The sequence below is a fragment of the Hemiscyllium ocellatum genome, chromosome 18 (genome assembly GCF_020745735.1).
Source record: "Hemiscyllium ocellatum isolate sHemOce1 chromosome 18, sHemOce1.pat.X.cur, whole genome shotgun sequence".
Lineage (NCBI taxonomy): Eukaryota > Metazoa > Chordata > Chondrichthyes > Orectolobiformes > Hemiscylliidae > Hemiscyllium > Hemiscyllium ocellatum.
Genome location: NC_083418.1, coordinates 37,617,428 through 37,634,156, shown reverse-complemented (window position 1 = coordinate 37,634,156; position 16,729 = coordinate 37,617,428). Strand labels below are relative to the sequence as shown.

Below are 16,729 nucleotides of genomic sequence, written 5' to 3'. Positions count from 1 at the left end.
CCTCTCTCAACTTACCATTAAAGATCTCTAGAAATTAGGACTCAAGTCTAATATTCAAATGGCTGACATTACCCTCACATTTATATTGATCTTATCAGTCATACATGTTCCCCCAACCCCCCATCATCACTAAGGCTGCCTATTATTATCATAGAATCCCTACAGTGTGGAAACAGACCATTTAGCCCAACAATTCCACACTGACCCGTCTGAAGTGTAACCCACCCAGACCCTATTATTCTACATTTACCCATGACTAATGCACGTAGCCTAGACATTCCTGAACACTATGGGCAATTTAGCATGGCCAACTCACTAAACCTGCATACCTTTGGATAGTGGGAGGAAACCAGAGCAGCAGGAGGAAACCCACATAGATACAGGAAGAATGTGCAAACTCCACACAGTCACCGGAGGTTAAAATCAAACCTGGGTCCCTGGTGTTGTGAGGCAGCAGTGCTAACCACTGAACCACTGTACCACCCGCTCTTCATAGAAAAAAAGGACATGGATTAGTGAGTGAGGTGTAACGTATTTGAGGAATGTGCTTGTCATTGTGGATTAGCTAGCAGTGTGTACAAGTTGAAAGATCTGAATGTTAAGTATTTAAAAAAAAGGGTGAAGTGAGGCCAGACTATATTACATACAATAGAAACTGCTGGCAGGTGAGTGAAGAGGATTGTGTATGGTTATTGTGTGGAGCTAGTTGCTCATCTGTTGATACACTTAGTCACTTTGATCAGTCATGTAAGGTAGTTAGCCCTTTTGTTTGCACTTAAAAATGGTACAAGCCTCATAAAAATTGTTGTTCTGTCAGGTCAGCCAGAAAATTTCATTTTTCAAATTGCATGATCAGAAATCAAAATGGTCATTTTCACAAAGAATCTGTCGATTCATCAAGCTTTTGTGTTTACTTTTGTTTTTACTTTATCCATTTCATAAATTGCAATTGAATTTCCCCATTTATTTACACAGCTCCAGGACAAAAAACAACTCCACAATCTTTATTTTAAATTCATTAGGCAGAAATTTAAAAAGGAGGTCCTCAAGGGAAGTAATATCTGGATAACTCCCAGTGCTACGAGCTAGTGAGGGCAGGAATAGAAGGATAGAGCAGATGAATGCATGGCTGAGGAGCTGGTGTATGGGAGAAGGATTCACATTTTTGGATCATTGGAATCTCTTTTGGGGTAGAAGTGACCTGTACAAGAAGGATGGATTGGACTTAAATTGGAAGGGGACTAATATGCTGGCAAGGAAATTTGCTAGAACTGCTTGGGAGGATTTAAACTAGTAAGGTGGGGGGTGAGGGGCTGTGTGTGGGACCCAGGGAGATTGTGAAGAAAGAGATTAATCTGAGACTGGTACAGTTGAGAACAGAAGTGAGTCAAACAGTCAAGGCAGGCAGGGACAAGATAGGACTAATAAATTAAACTGCATTTATTTCAATGTAAGGGGCCAAACAGGAAAGACAGATGAACTCAAGGCATGGTTAGCAACATGGGACTGGGATATCATAGCAATTACAGAAATATGGCTCAGGGATGGGCAGGGCTGACAGCTTAATGTTCCAGGATACAAATGCTACAGGAAGGATAGAAAGGGAGGCAAGAGAGGAGAGGGAGTGGCATTTTTGATAAGGGATAGCATTACAGCTGTGCTGAGGGAGGATATTCCTGGAAATACATCCAGGGATGATATTTGGGTAGAACTGAGAAACAAGAAAGGGATGATCACCTTATTGGGATTGTATTATAGACCCCCTTATAGTCAGAGGGAAATTGAGAAACAAACTTGTAAGGAGATCTCAGCTATCTGTAAGAATAATAGGGTAGTTATGGTAGAGGATTTTAACTTTCCAAACATCAACTGGGATTGCCATAGTGTTAAAGGTTCAGATGGAGAGGAATTTCTGAAGTGCGTACAAGATAATTTTCTGAATCAATATGTGGATGTACATACTAGAGAAGGTGCAAAACTTGACCTACTCTTGGGAAGTAAGGCAGGGCAGGTGACTGAGGTGTCAGTGGGGGAGCACTTTGGAGCCAGCGACCATAATTCTATTCGTTTTAAAATAGTGATGGAAAAGGATAGACCAGATCTAAAAGTTGAAATTCTAAGTTGGAGAAAGGCCAATTTTCACAGTATTAGGCAAGAACTTTCGAAAGCTGAGTTGGAGGCAGATTTCGCAGATAAAGGGACGGCTGGAAAATGGGAAGCCTTCATAAATGAGATAACAAGAATCCAGAGAAAGTATATTCTTGTCAGGGTGAAAGGGAAGGCTGGTAGGTATAGGGAATACTGGATGACTAAAGAAATTGAGGGTTTGGTTAAGAAAAAGAAGGAAGGATATGTCAGATATAGATAGAGTGAATCCTTAGAAGAGTATAAAGGAAGTAGGAGTATACTTAAGAGGGAAATCAGGAGGGCAAAAAGGGGACATAAGATAGCGTTGGCAAATAGAATTAAGGAAAATCCAAAGGGTTTTTACAAATATATTAAGAACAAAAGGGTAACTAGGGAGAGAATAGGGTCCCTCAAAGATCAGCAAGGTGGCCTTTGTGTGGAGCCACAGAAAATGGGGGAGATACTAAATGAATATTTTGCATCAGTATTTACTGTGGAAAAGGATATGGAAAATATAGACTGTAGGGAAATTGATGGGGACATCTTGCAAATTGTCCAGATTACAGAGGAGGAAGTGCTGGATGTCTTGACATGCATAAACGTGGATTAATCCCCAGGACCTGATCAGGTGTACCCGAGATCTCTGTGGGAAGCTAGAGAAGTAATTTCTGGGCCTCTTTCTGAGATGTTTATGTCATTGATAGTCACAGGTGAGGTGCTAGAAGACTGGAGGTTGGCAAACGTGGTGCCATTGTTTAAGAAGGGCAGTAAAGACAAGCCAGGGAACTATAGATTGGTGAGCCTGACCTCAGTGGTGGGCAAGTTGTTGGAGGGAATCCTGAGGGACAGGATGTACATGTATTTGGAAAGACAAGGACTGATTAGGGATAGTCAACATGGCTTTGTGCATGGGAAAACATGTCTCACAAACTTAATTGAGTTTTTTGAAGAAGTAACAATGAGGATTGATAAGGGCAGAGTAGTAGATGTGACCTATATGGACTTCAGTAAGGCGTTCGACAAGGTTCCCCATGGGAGACTGTTTAGCAAGTCATGGAATACAGGGAGAATTGGCTGAAAGGTTGAAGACAGAGGGTGGTGGTAGAGGGTTGTTTTTCAGACTGGAGGTCTGTGACCAGTGGAGTGCCACAACGATCGGTGCTGGGTCCTCTACTTTTTGTCATTTACATAAATGATTTGGATGCGAGCATAAGAGGTACAGTTAGTAAGTTTGCAGATGACACCAAAATTGGAGGTGTAGTGGACAGCAAAGAGGGTTACCTCAGATTACAACAGGATCTGGACCGGATGAGCCAATGGGCTGAGAAGCAGCAGATAGAGGTTAATTCAGATAAATGGGAGGTGCTGCATTTTGGGAAAGCAAATCTTAGCAGGACATATACATTTAATGGTAAGGTCCTAGGGAGTGTTGCTGAACAAAGAGACCTTGGAGTGCAGGTTCATAGCTCCTTGAATGTGGAGTCAGAAGTAGATAGAATAGTGAAGAAGGCATTTGGTTTGCTTTCCTTTATTGGTCAGAGTATTGAGTATAGGAGTTGGGAGGCCATGTTGTGGCTGTATAGGACATTGTTAAGTCCACTGGTGGAATATTGTGTGCAATTCTGGTCTCCTTCCTATTGGAAAAGATGTTGTGAAACTTTAAAGGGTTCAGAAAAGCTTTACAAGGATGTTGCCAGGGTTGGAGGATTTGAGCTACAGGGAGAGGCTGAACAGGCTGGGGCTGTTTTCCCTGGAGCGTCAGAGGCTGAGGGGGGACCTTATAGAGGTTTACAAAATTATGAGGGTCATGGATAGGATAAATAGACAAAGTCTTTTCCCTGGTATTGGGGAGTCCAGAACTAGAGGACATAGGTTTAGGGTGAGCGAAGAAAGAAATAAAATAGACCTAAGGGGCAACTTTTTCATGCAGAGGGTGGTACGTGTATGGAATGAGCTGCCAGAGGGTATGGTGGAGGCTGGTACAATTGCAACATTTAAGAGGCATTTGGATGGGTATATGAATAGGAAGTGTTTGGAGGGATATGGGAGGGGTCCTGGCAGATGGGACTAGATTGGGTTGGGATATTTGGTCGGTGTGGACAGGTTGGACCGAAGGGTCTGTTTCCATGTTGTACATCTCTATGACTCTATGACTCTATTCACATGCTTTGGGAGTTGCTGGTAAGTCCAGTATTTACTAGGCATGTCCAATTGCCACTGAGAAAATGGTGGCAAATCATCTTCTTGAACAGCACCGAGTTCCTTACTATGCCATAGGGAGAACAGTCAAGATTCAGTCCAATGTCACATGTAAGTCAGAATGGCTAAGGGCAGCAAATAATCTTCCAAAAGATACACTAGTGAACTCGATGTGTTTTTATGACATTCTGACAGTTTCCATAATCAACATTACTGATAGCAGATTTATATTTATTTGAATTTAAGTTTGGCAGCTGCAATGGCTCCGGGTTCACCAAATTTATCATCCAGAAACATAACCAGTATTTTATTGTACCTCTTTCCCACATCCGCAACACAGTAATTGTTCTATCAAACAAAAACAATGCCTACAAATTCAGGAATCTCAGCTGAACCCTTTCTCAAGCTTTATCACAAGCATTCAAGCATCAATGCTATGTAGTATCATCCCACGTCCAACCAGAAACTCAGAAAATTATGTTATGGAGATGCCAGTGTTGGGACTGGGGTGTACAGACTTAAAAATCACAACACCAGGTTATAGTCCAACAGGTTTATTTGGAAGCACTAGCTTTCGGAGTGCTCAGAGTATTAGTATGGCTACGTTTAAAGATGTTTTCCTTTTGACAACAAATCTCTAAGTTTGAAAATCACAAAAGTTTAAGAATTATTTACTTGCAATATACAATGCGCACACGACAATCAGATATCGAGGGCTCTATCAGAATAGCATGAGTGTGACTTTAAACAGTCAGTTTTTAAAAGGTAATCATGAAACCTTTTCTATAAATCTTTTTGGGTTCATTCCAATGACAAATGAAAGGAAAACAGGGTAAATAACCTAAATGCAACAATTTTAAATTTGAGGATGTGGTTGATCATTGCTGATTTAGCTTTGACAACAGGAATGACATGTGACTAGGAACTGGTGCAAAGAATATGGGCAGCATAAGTTTGAGTGAGTTAAGTTTACATAGAGTAGGAGTCATTCAAAGAGAGAGTACAGGGATAATCAAGGTGACAACAAAGAAACACGATTTAGTGCTTTTTCCTCAACAGCTTTTATTATGGTCTGCAATGAAAAGAATGCTGGGTCAAAAACTCAGCTCAAGACTGAATCAAATGCAGGACTTCAAACAATTTGGTTCAGCCTGCAACAGTGAATTATGTATGGGAGGGATACAGAGTTAGTGATGAATAATACAGAGGTTGAGGAATGAAAACAATACTTAGCTAAAGGGAATTGTAGCTCGTTCAATCCTGAAGTTCGGATAACTGGTCTGATAGTACAGATGCAGTGGAAGGATAAGGTGACTTATTGAATAGATAAAGCTTCCTATCACAAAGGTAATACTGAAACTGGCCTAATGTCTCTGGATGGTATTGACAATAGCATAGAGAAAAGGAAGAGGAGGGGGCTAATGGTAGATATTTGAGGTCAACTGCTTGAGGTTGGAAAGAGGATCTTTTGTGAAGTGAAGATCATTGCACTAAGCTGGACAAGAAGAACATTAAACTGTTAAGAAACAGAAGCATGCATGAGCTATGCAATATAAACTATTCCGGAAATACATCAGCTCCATTTCCTCCTATCCGCAGATCCCTTGACTCACCCACTGCCCAAAGTCCATATGCCTCAGGTTTGAATAAACTGATTGACTGAGCATCCACAGAACATTTGGATAGATAGTCCCAAAGAGTTTTAATCTTTTGAGGAAAACAATTTTTCATCATCAGAGACCGAAATAGCTAACCCTTTACCCTGCAATCATGACTCTGTGATCTGAGTAGGCTGGGGCTGTTTTCCCTGAAGCATTGGAGGCTGAGGGGTGAACTTATAGACGTTTAAAAAATTCTGAAGGGGCATGGTTAGGGTGTATAGACAAGGTCTTTTCCCTGGGGTGAGGAAGTCCAGAATTAGAGGGCATAGGTTTATGGTGAGGGGGGTAACATTTCAAAGGGACCTAAGTGGCAACCTTTTCAAGCAGTGGTGCATGTATGGATTGAGCTGCCAGAGGAAGTAGTGGAGGCTGGTACAATTACAACATTTAAAAGGCATTTGGATGGGTATATGAACAGGAAAGGTTTAAAGAGATATGGGCCAAATGCTGGCAAATGGGAAGAGATTAGTTTACACAAACATCAAAACTAACTTTCCACTTGTTTCCCAGCACCACCTGTTCTAGAGACCTAATTCTAGAGAAATATCACTGCTATTTCAGCCTTCAAATAATTACTTAACTGAGGCATTCCACTTTTTTTTTCGTGAACTGTAGAAACAATTTTATGATTCCTTTCTAAGACTTATGCCACAAAATTTTCACAACTCTGATGTCCTAATTTGTTTCAGTTATAACAACTTGAAGATTTCTATACCAAACTCTCCAAGCTTACAAGCTGCATAGACTAGAAATCATTTCTATTGAACTGAAAAATTCTTACTAAGAAGAAACATTTTCCCTTTTGACCTAAAGTCTTCTTTTCTTCTGAACTGGAGTCAAACGAAAAGTAGTGGTTTTACTTTGTTTACTTTGCCTGTCATAAACTCAAAAGTACTTATTTGGATCTTCTATGACTGCTGTCATATGACTTCTTGAAACTGATGCACTTAGGATACTATCCCAGAATTACTTTCTGACCTTTTACAAAACTTTCAAAGGAGTAACCCATATCTACCATCTCTATTTTCAAATTCAAATGTGTATATATCATATATAATTATATATATGATAATTTCATATGTTCCATGTTATCTTCTTGTCCAATTATTTAAATAAAAGTGAAATCCTTCTGCAGACTCTTTGCATCCTGAAACAATAGTGGACAAAGATGGTGTAATTAATTATTCTGAAGGTTGAAAAGAGCTGAGGTGATTAAAAAAAAGGATAACATATCATAGTTATGTTCTTGCAGATTTTTATTTATGACAATGTGAAGGCAGATTTCACATTGACCAGATTTCCACTTTTTCTGAAAAGAGGAAGTTTTGGAAAGGTGGCTAGAAATACTAAAACTGTCAATACAAGAGCTTTTGATATCAACAGAGGTTGGAGGTGATAGTGGCTAGTTGTGACAGCATGACTGAGAGCATTTCCTATGGGAAGATGGTTATTGCAGTTTGAAAGGAATGGAGGAGTGCGTGATGAGGGAATCAGCGACTATGTAAATTGTATAGCAGTCACAAGAAATGAAGCGTTGCAGAACTATTTTTTGATGTTGAATTGATAAAGAAAGTAAGTGTATTGAATTAATTCCTACAACAAGATCAGTGAAAAAATGGGCACAACTGTAAGACAATCCTTTTTTTGTTGGCAATGCACATGTTTAAGCATATTCTAGACACTGAAGTTCACAAATTTTGAGCTAATAAATTCACATTTAGGGCTATACTCACATTAGAATTCAGTGTCAATATTTCAGCTGAGAAATATATTTCAGATTACACTCAACTTGAAAGTCAACATATGGGATCAAGCAAGCAATGTGGGTTATGTCGTCAAAACATGCACAGGGATTTTAGACATGCCCAGTAAAAGCAGACCACACATAGCAATAAGAAAACAGAAATGGATCCTCTTCCAAAAAGAATGAAGCACCAAGTTGGTTTCAAGCAAAATATCAGAACATTTGTAAAGTTGTCAAATAACTACACTACAGTAAGAGATTTCAGTGTGAGTGAAAAAAAGACTAGCATGAGAATGGAAGGAGGAGGAACCTGGCCTGAAGATGATCATCAAGCCAGAAAACACAATGAGAACAGAAACCAGCCAGTGGCTTGTGACCCTCAGCTCAATCTTGAGAAGCATGTTATCAAATCCTCAAAAATCATCAAAAAGTTACATCGTCACTAGAAATACAATGTGTATATAGAAATGTGAGTGGGCCAGGTCTAACTCTTCAGTACTGCAAAGATGGTGAAAGTGAGGACTGCAGATGCTGGAGATCAGAGTCAAGTTTAGAGTGGTGCTGGAAAAGCACAGCAGGTCAGGCAGCATCCGAGGAGCAGGAAAATCGACACTTTGGGCTGGAGCCCTTTATTAGTACTGCAAAGATGCCAGACCAACAGCTGTTTAGTGTTGCCACCTTATGGAATGAAAATATCTAGTATTGGGGCAAAAGACTGAGATTGCTGAGGGACACTAAGAGAACTTGAAGGCAAAATGATGAGTTTCTAGCGATTCATCATCAGGTGAATCAGAGGCAGAAAACAAAAGGGCCCTCTATGTCACAATGGCAACATGGATGAAAACGCCCATAAATTTTGATACACCCCACAACTGAATGTTCTGATCATTTCAACGAATATGGAATATCAAGTTATCCGGAAAGGTGACTTGTTGTGGAGGGCTGACTGCGAAACCAAAAACACAGGGGAATCTTTATGATGATGCTGTAACTAAAGTGATTCTGAATAATTTCAATTATAACTATGTTTTGGATGTTAAAAACAAAGAAAACAATGAAATTGATCATTATAGGAATGTTCTAATTTTTATTCAAACCATTGCTGTAGAATTATTTAATGAAATAAAATATAACATTTTGATTTGATTTAACTTGCATTACCAATGTTTGTATTTCAAATTGGTGACTACTCACACCAATACCAATGGTTGACAAATTATGGTCTTGAAATTTGCTTTTGGAGGGATATTTTAAACCTATGAAGGTCAACTAATATGCTAAATTCTACGGTATTCTTATGAGAATGGTGGGAGAAATGTAAAGTATTTATTTATCCACTGAGAATTTTCTGGAGAGCTTGAGGTTGATGCTAATTTTTAGCTACTTATTAGCAGATTTAAGAAGAATGCTTTGCAATGAAAAACCGGTATACTTAATGCAGCTACAGGGGTTAAGATCTCAAGACTGAGCCAGAGCAGTGAACATCAAGGCAAATTGATGGGCCAGGGGAATCTTTGCAATGTGGCAGTTCAGATTATTTTTTGGACTCTGGAATAAAAGAAGCATTTCATTAGGGTCCACAAAATACATCACTCAGATGCACAGTATCATGTTCAACTGATTTGACTTAAAGTGGCAACTGAATCCTATTTACCTTATACCCCCTGGTTTCTATTTTAAAAGGCAACAATAACCTGAAACAGGCAAGGGTTTTCGATACCAGGCGAAAGATCCCATTCAAAATGTAATTGCATTATTGTTGCTCATGAGGCAGAAGGGGTATGAAACCCAGGTTTAGGCTATTTCTGCCTTGTTTACGGCAGGTGGAGTCAGAGAAAATTGATCTTGTTATAATCTATTTGATAATTGCAGCACCAACCTAAATATGATGCAAGTATGCACCGATCTTTAATTAATTATTATGTTTTACTTTAGAAATGTGCATTAGGAAATCTGTTTAGTTAGAAGATCACCTTCAAAGTTCAAAAATTGCATAACCATGAATAAGCTTTCATGTTTTTATTCCATTGTTCTTTTTCTAAAAAAGGTGTTCAATTCCAAATAGTGGAGTCATAATACTTGAATATGTGTTCAGTTAGAGCTCTAAAGCATACTGTCATGTGAATCTACCTCAATCATTGTTTCGGTTGAATATTACATAGTTATGAACTGGGGATACCACATAACTGGGGGAGAAGGCACAGCCACTTTCTGACACAATGTCGTGCTCCTTGATTTAACTTTCTCTCCCCGTCAGAAGGGCCAATGAAAAGCATTGGCCATGGATATCAGTTTTAAAAATCTGTGCTGGAAAACATACAAATTCATTATATAATGGAATGACCTTTAAACAATTTCAAGTTATTCTGAAGTGGATTCTAAGCTCAGGCTCAGACAATGTGTAAGAACAATGCACATTCTATTTTTAGATTTTATCATCTGAACTCTTCAGTGGCCTATTTGTCATTTCCAGCTTTCTGGTATTCAATTTTCATAACATGCAACACTAACTTACATCACCAAAACATTTTATAAGATAGCTAATGTAAAAAAAAATGCTGCTCATTAAAATTGTCCATGAGGGATCATAGGTCTGTCTCCTTTTAGAGAGAGATAAGTGGTTATATAGCTTGAGGGCAGCATTAAACATGGTGTAAGACAAAGAGACAAGCCTCTATGACCACCACAGCGTATAAAGGAATTAAACCTGCGTCATTGGCATTGACTTGACACCCACCCACAGATATCTTCAGGATCCTAGAACACACTGGTTAGTTTCCAGCAGAAGCCATGCACTACTACATATGAGGAAAAGAAATATTATACCCAATCTTATCTCTAATGCAACCCTCTTTGGATTTGTCAACTTTTTCATCCTCTGGCTCCCACTTGAATTCGATCATTTCTCCAAACTCTGACTCCCAGTTATGGATTACCTTCAATTAGCTAACCCCCTTGACTGTCTCTTGCCCATCTGTATATTACAGGAATGATGTAGCAGGCATAAAACATTACACACCTGGTAATCAAATTAACTTGTTTTGACTGGCATGAACTGTTGGTCATTCTTACAAATTGTGGGTGTCACTGACATTTGGTTGTTGTACAAAAATAATCCTAACCATTGATTCCACTCTAACACTAAGCAAATTAAGAGGAAGGAGAGTTAACATTTTTATACTAATAAATCCATTAAAATAAAACTTACCAATTCCATTTTAACCCTTGTCTTGTTCATTTGGGTAGAGCTAGGGGGCAACATGATTGGTTTGGAAGCCATCGGCCCCATTGGTCGCTTTTGGATAGGTGGACTTGGGGCTAGTTGCTGAAGTTATGTGCAGTAACAGATGACAGACATCCATAATAGATGCAAAGGGAAAGCACAATTAAGATGTAAATAAAATATCTCGATCAAAATGTACTTAAATATATGAGATACATAGTGTATGCAATCCCATTCACAATCATTAACTATCTGACCAATGCTGAGTCTTCTTGTTCTATATGATGCTTACAACAAAGCCCTTCTGAATAATGTTTTATAATGGACAAAACACATTCTTCCCAATTGTTATTAAAAGACAATTACTCTGGCGGTGACTGGAAGTACACAAAATTATGTTGCATTGTATCTTAAAGACCAATATTAAGATACAATTTAATCAAATGAAATATTAGTAGAACAGTATCCAAATTATGATAGATCTAAGTCTTTTTCAAGCAAATCTCCATTATGAATTAATGAACTTTTAATGTCTAAAGGTTGAGTTTTAAAAAAATATCATAGATGTTACATATCAACTGTTATTTTAATTTCATCTCATGTCAGCAGGACATGATAATAGTGGACTCAATAGGCTCAAAAACACATGACCAAACACTAAAAATTAATCCTATTTCACAATTGTGACACATTTACTTTCCACAAATTTAACATTGTATAGCTATTTGGCTTTTTAATCAATGACATTGATCCAAAATAATTTTGGATCATAGAATCCCTACAATATGGAAACAGGCCATTTGGCCTGGGAAGGAACAAGGGATCAGTTAAAGTTTGTTTGCTTTAACGCAAGGAGTATCAGGAATAAAAGTGATGAACTTAGAGCATAGATCAGTACCTGGTGCTATGATGTTATGGCCATAACAGAGACATTGGTTTCTGAGGGCCAGGAATGGTTGCTGGATGTTCCAGGGCTTAGAGCATTTAAAAAGAATAGGGAGGGGGGGAAAAGAGGAGGAGGTTTAGCACTACTAATCAGAGAGGGTATCACAGCTACAGAAGCTTCCATTGTCGAGGAAGATCTGCCTACCAAGTCAGTATGGGTGGAAATAGGAATAGCAAGGGAGCAGTCACCTCATTAGGGGTTTATTATAGGCCCCCCCAATAGCAGCAGGGAGATTGAAGAAAGCATAGGTCAGCAGATTTTGGAAAAGTGTGGACGTAGTAGGGTTGTAGCAATGGGTGACCTTAACTTTCCAATATTGATTGGAACCTCATTTGAGCAGAAGATTTGAATGGAGCTGTTTTTGTAAGGTGTGTTCAGGACGGTTTCCTAACTCAGTACGTTGACAGGCCGACGAGGGGAGAGGCCATCCTAGACTTGGTGCTCGGAAATGAACCGGGGCAGGTATCAGATCTTGTGGTGGGAGAGCATTTTGGTGATAGCGACCACAACTGCCTCACATTCTACATAGCTATGGAGAAGGAGAGGATTAGGCAAAATGGGAGGATATTTAATTGGGGAAGAGGAAACTATGATGCGATTAGACATGAGTTAGGAAGCATGGACTGGGAGCAATTGTTCTATGGTAAAGATACTATAGACATGTGGAGACTGTTTAAGGAACAGTTGTTGCGAGTGATGAATAAATATGTCCCTCTGAGACATGCAAGAAGGGGTAAGATAAAGGAACCTTGGATGACGAGAGCGGTGGAGCTTCTCGTCAAAAGGGAAGGGCTTATGCCCAGAACGTCGAATTTCCTGTTCCTTGGATGCTGCCTGACCTGCTGCGCTTTTCCAGCAACACATTTTCAGCTCTGATCTCCAGCATTTGCAGACCTCACTTTCTCTCCGATGAGGGATAGCACAGGGAACTTGTGTGTGGAGTCTGAGGAGGTAGGGGAAGCCCTAAGTGAGTTTTTTGCCTCTGTCTTTATGAAAGAAACGAACTTTGTAGTGAAAGAAACCGTTGAAGAGCAGGTGTGCATGCTGGAATGGATAGAGATAGAAAATTTTATGCTGAAAATTTTATCAAACAATAAGATTGACAAGTCGCCAGGCCTGGACCAGATTTGACCTCGGCTAGAAAGGTTGATGAGAGCCGAGCTGTGGATGTGGTATATATGGACTTCAGCAAGGCATTTGATAAGGTTCCCCATGATAGGCTCATTCAGAAGGTCAGGAGGAATGGGATACAGGGGAAATTAGCTGTCTGTATACAGAATTGGCTGGCCAATAGAAGACAGTGAGTGGTAGTAGAAGGAAAATATTCTTCTTGGAAGTCAGTGGTGAGTGGTGTTCCACAGGACTCTGTCTTTGGGCCTCTACGGTTTGTAATTTTTATTAATGACTTAGATGAGGGGATTGAAGGATGGGTCAGCAAGTTTGCAGACAACACAAAGGTTGGAGGTGTTGTTGACAGTATAGAGGGCTGTTGTAGGCTGCAGCCGGACATTGACAGGATGCAGAGATGGGCTGAGAGGTGGCAGATGGAGTTCAACCTGGATAAATGTGAGGTGATGCATTTTGGAAGATCGAATTTGAAAGCTGAGTACAGGATTAAGGATAGGATTCTTGGCAGGGTAGAGGACAGAGGGATCTTGGTATGCAGGCACATAGATCCCTTAAAATGGCCACCCAAGTGAACAGGGTGTTAAGAAAGCATATGGTGTTTTGGCTTTCATTAACAGGGGGATTGAGTTTCAGAGTCATGAGATCTTGTTGCAGTTCTATAAAACTTTGGTTAGACTGCACTTGGAATACTGCGTCCAGTTCTGGTCGCCCTATTATAGGAAAGATGTGGATGCTTTGGAGAGGGTTCAGAGGAGGTTTACCAGGATGCTGCCTGGACTGGAGGGCTTATCTTATGAAGAGAGGTTGACTGAGATTGGACTTTTTTCATTGGAGAAGAGGAGGAGGAGAGGGGACCTAACTGAGGTATACAAGATAATGAGAGGCATAGATAGAGTCGATAGCCAGAGACTATTTCCCAGGGCAGAAATGGCTAACATGAGGGGTTATAGTTTTAAGCTGGTTGGAGGAAAGTATAGGGGGGATGTCAGAGATGGGTTCTTTACATATGGAGTTGTGAGAACATGGAATGTGTTGCCAACAGCAGTTGTGGAGGCAGGGTCATTGAAGACATTTAAGAGACTGCTGGATATGCATATGGTCACAGAAATTTGAGGGTGCATACATGAGGATCAATGGTTGGCACAACATCGTGGGCTGAAGGGCCTGTGCTGTACTGTTCTATGTTCTATGTTCTAAGTCCACACTGACGTTCTGAACAGTATCCCACCCAGGCCCATTTCCCTACCCTATTACTCTACATTTACTCTTACCTAAGACCTAACTAACACATCCGTGAATTTAGCATGGCCAATTCATCTAACCTGCACATCTTTGGACTGTCTCAGGGAGAACATGAAAACTCCACACAGACAGTCGTCCGAGGCTGGAATCAAACCTGGGTGTCTGACACTGTGAGGCAGCAGTGCTTACCACTGAGCCATTTAGGACTGAAATCAGAAATCAATCTGTGGAGATGCCAGTGTTGGACAAGGCCAGGAGTCACACAACACCAGGTTATAGTCCAACAGGTTTATTTGAAATCACAAGCTTTCAGAGTACTGCTCCTTCAACAGGAAGGAACAGCATTCTGAAAGTTTGTGATTTCAGATAAACCTGTTGGACTATAACCTGGTGTTGTGTGACTTCTGACTGAGTAAATAATTTGTGAAGATCTCAATTGATTCCAAAGATGAATCAGTTAACCTCTTCCAAAGTCTCACTGTTTTGTTCCTATGTCAACTTTGATTCAGATCCATACACATATGTGTGAAATGAAACCACTCTATATCAGTTCTACAGCTACTGTTCAGAATGGTTAAAGTCATAACCCTTATACAACGGATAATCTGACAGTAATGAATCTCTAAAGCACCACCAACTTTTCTTATGTTTGGCAATAATGGGCTTGTAAGTATCTCAGCATCAAATCAAATGCAGGTTCGCTTTATGCTATGGCACTTGATCTCTATGAATAAGACTCAATAGCAGGAAAATGTTCATTGGTCATCTGGCTGTTATTTATTCATTGACATTTCCAATACATTTCTTTTGCTTTCTCCACAAAAACCTCAATCTTAAAAGTCTAAAGCTCTTGGATAAGTTCCAGTGTTGGCTTATAATGGTGTCCAGTATACTACCATTGGTCTATCACGAGTAGCAAGAGTGTTCTATTATGTCTACAAAGCTATATACAATAGTTTTGTCACATACCAATGGAATATTAGATGTGGAAGATACTCTGCTTGCATGAGATGTGTTTCTTGTAACCTGAGGTAAGTCAGCAGTTTTTACAATCATCATTTATATTACACATTATATTAATAGCAAATAGTCACTCCAAACACATGCAACTTTAAAGTTGGGAACATGCTGGGCACATCTGACTTGAGTCAGAAAAACTGTCATGCCAAAAGATAAAACATTTTCAACCATTTTTAAGTATTAATGATTATTAATTTATAGATTTTAGAACATGCTTTTTAAGTTTCACCTTTTGTTTGATATCTATAAACAAATAATCACATCGATCAAAACAAACTCCCTGAATGACATTGCACATTTTACCATTGATTCTCTCTACTCTTGGGAAGAAGCAATAATAATAATAATAATAATAATAGCAATAATAATAATAATACAAGCACTGACCAAATTGGTTTCAGTTCAACCTACTCTACAGTTCATTTTTTTATAATCAGACATACTAACAAAAAGTCATCCACATGGAGTAAAAACAGAGAGAATGCTGCAATATAGGGTTTTGCCCACAGTCTTCTGTGTGCTGGATTATACATTTCTCGATCGCTTTAAAAAAACTTGCATTTTAATAATACTGCACATTATCTCAGAAATAATTGAAGGTGTTTCCTTTGCAATGAATTAGCTTTAAAGTGTACTGGCAGGGAGTTTAACATCTCATCTAAATGATAGCAGTTCCAACAAAGCTGTACTCTCTCAGTATTAGACCGGAATGCAAATTTGATTCCACACACAAGTATACAGTTAAGACTTGAACTGTGCTTGATTTGCCAAGCAGTCATTGCAGTACCTGTGTAATTTTGTTCTGAAAGGGCTGTCTAGTGCAAATTACTTTGGTTACTTTTAGGATAGAAGTTAGAAAATGTGCAGTCCAGAGGAAGATGGCACAGCAATCATAACAGATTTCACAACACACAGTCAATACCTTATAACTATTTGGATATGAATGTTCACCAGTCAGGATGTGCACAGGACTGTAGCCAACTTTTGAGCTATGGTTGTTTACTTGCCAATCATTAGCTGACTCCATGCCAGCATGGGAATGATAGTTTAAGTTGCTTTCCCTTGCTTCTGGGATGGTACCATGAGAACAGGCCAAAGCAATAGGATGAATGGGTATTGGAGGGGGCGGTGGTGGAGGGGGAGGAAGAGGTTGTGGAGGAAGTTGAACTGGGGAACCTATGTGAGATGGGTTTGGATGATATGGGGATGGTGGAGGTGGGGCAGGCTTTTTCCGTGATGGGGTGACAGTTGGTGATGGAATCTTGGTTGGCTGTGGAACAAGATGAGATGCTGGTGGAAGAGGTGCCATCCGCTTTGCTGATTGCTCAAATTGATCTAAGTTGATGTCATCAAGATCTGTGGTATGCAGTTGGAGGCCACTGACAAACTTCCGTACAGAGGTTGAAGGAGGAGGTGGTGCAGTTGACCCCTGTGGATAA

General features: G+C 39.7%; 1 protein-coding gene across 1 annotated transcript in view; it reads right to left on the bottom strand.

Moving 5' to 3' along the window:
• Positions 1-16,729, bottom strand: part of ush1c (Usher syndrome 1C) — a 218,925-nt gene that overhangs the window by 77,036 nt on the left and 125,160 nt on the right. The window contains exons 18-21 of the mRNA XM_060838636.1: positions 16,213-16,719; positions 15,240-15,296; positions 10,940-11,056; positions 10,239-10,241 (exon numbers count right to left, since the gene is read on the bottom strand). Coding sequence (XP_060694619.1) covers positions 10,239-10,241; positions 10,940-11,056; positions 15,240-15,296; positions 16,213-16,719 — 684 coding nt within the window. The remainder of the gene's footprint in view (positions 1-10,238; positions 10,242-10,939; positions 11,057-15,239; positions 15,297-16,212; positions 16,720-16,729) is intronic.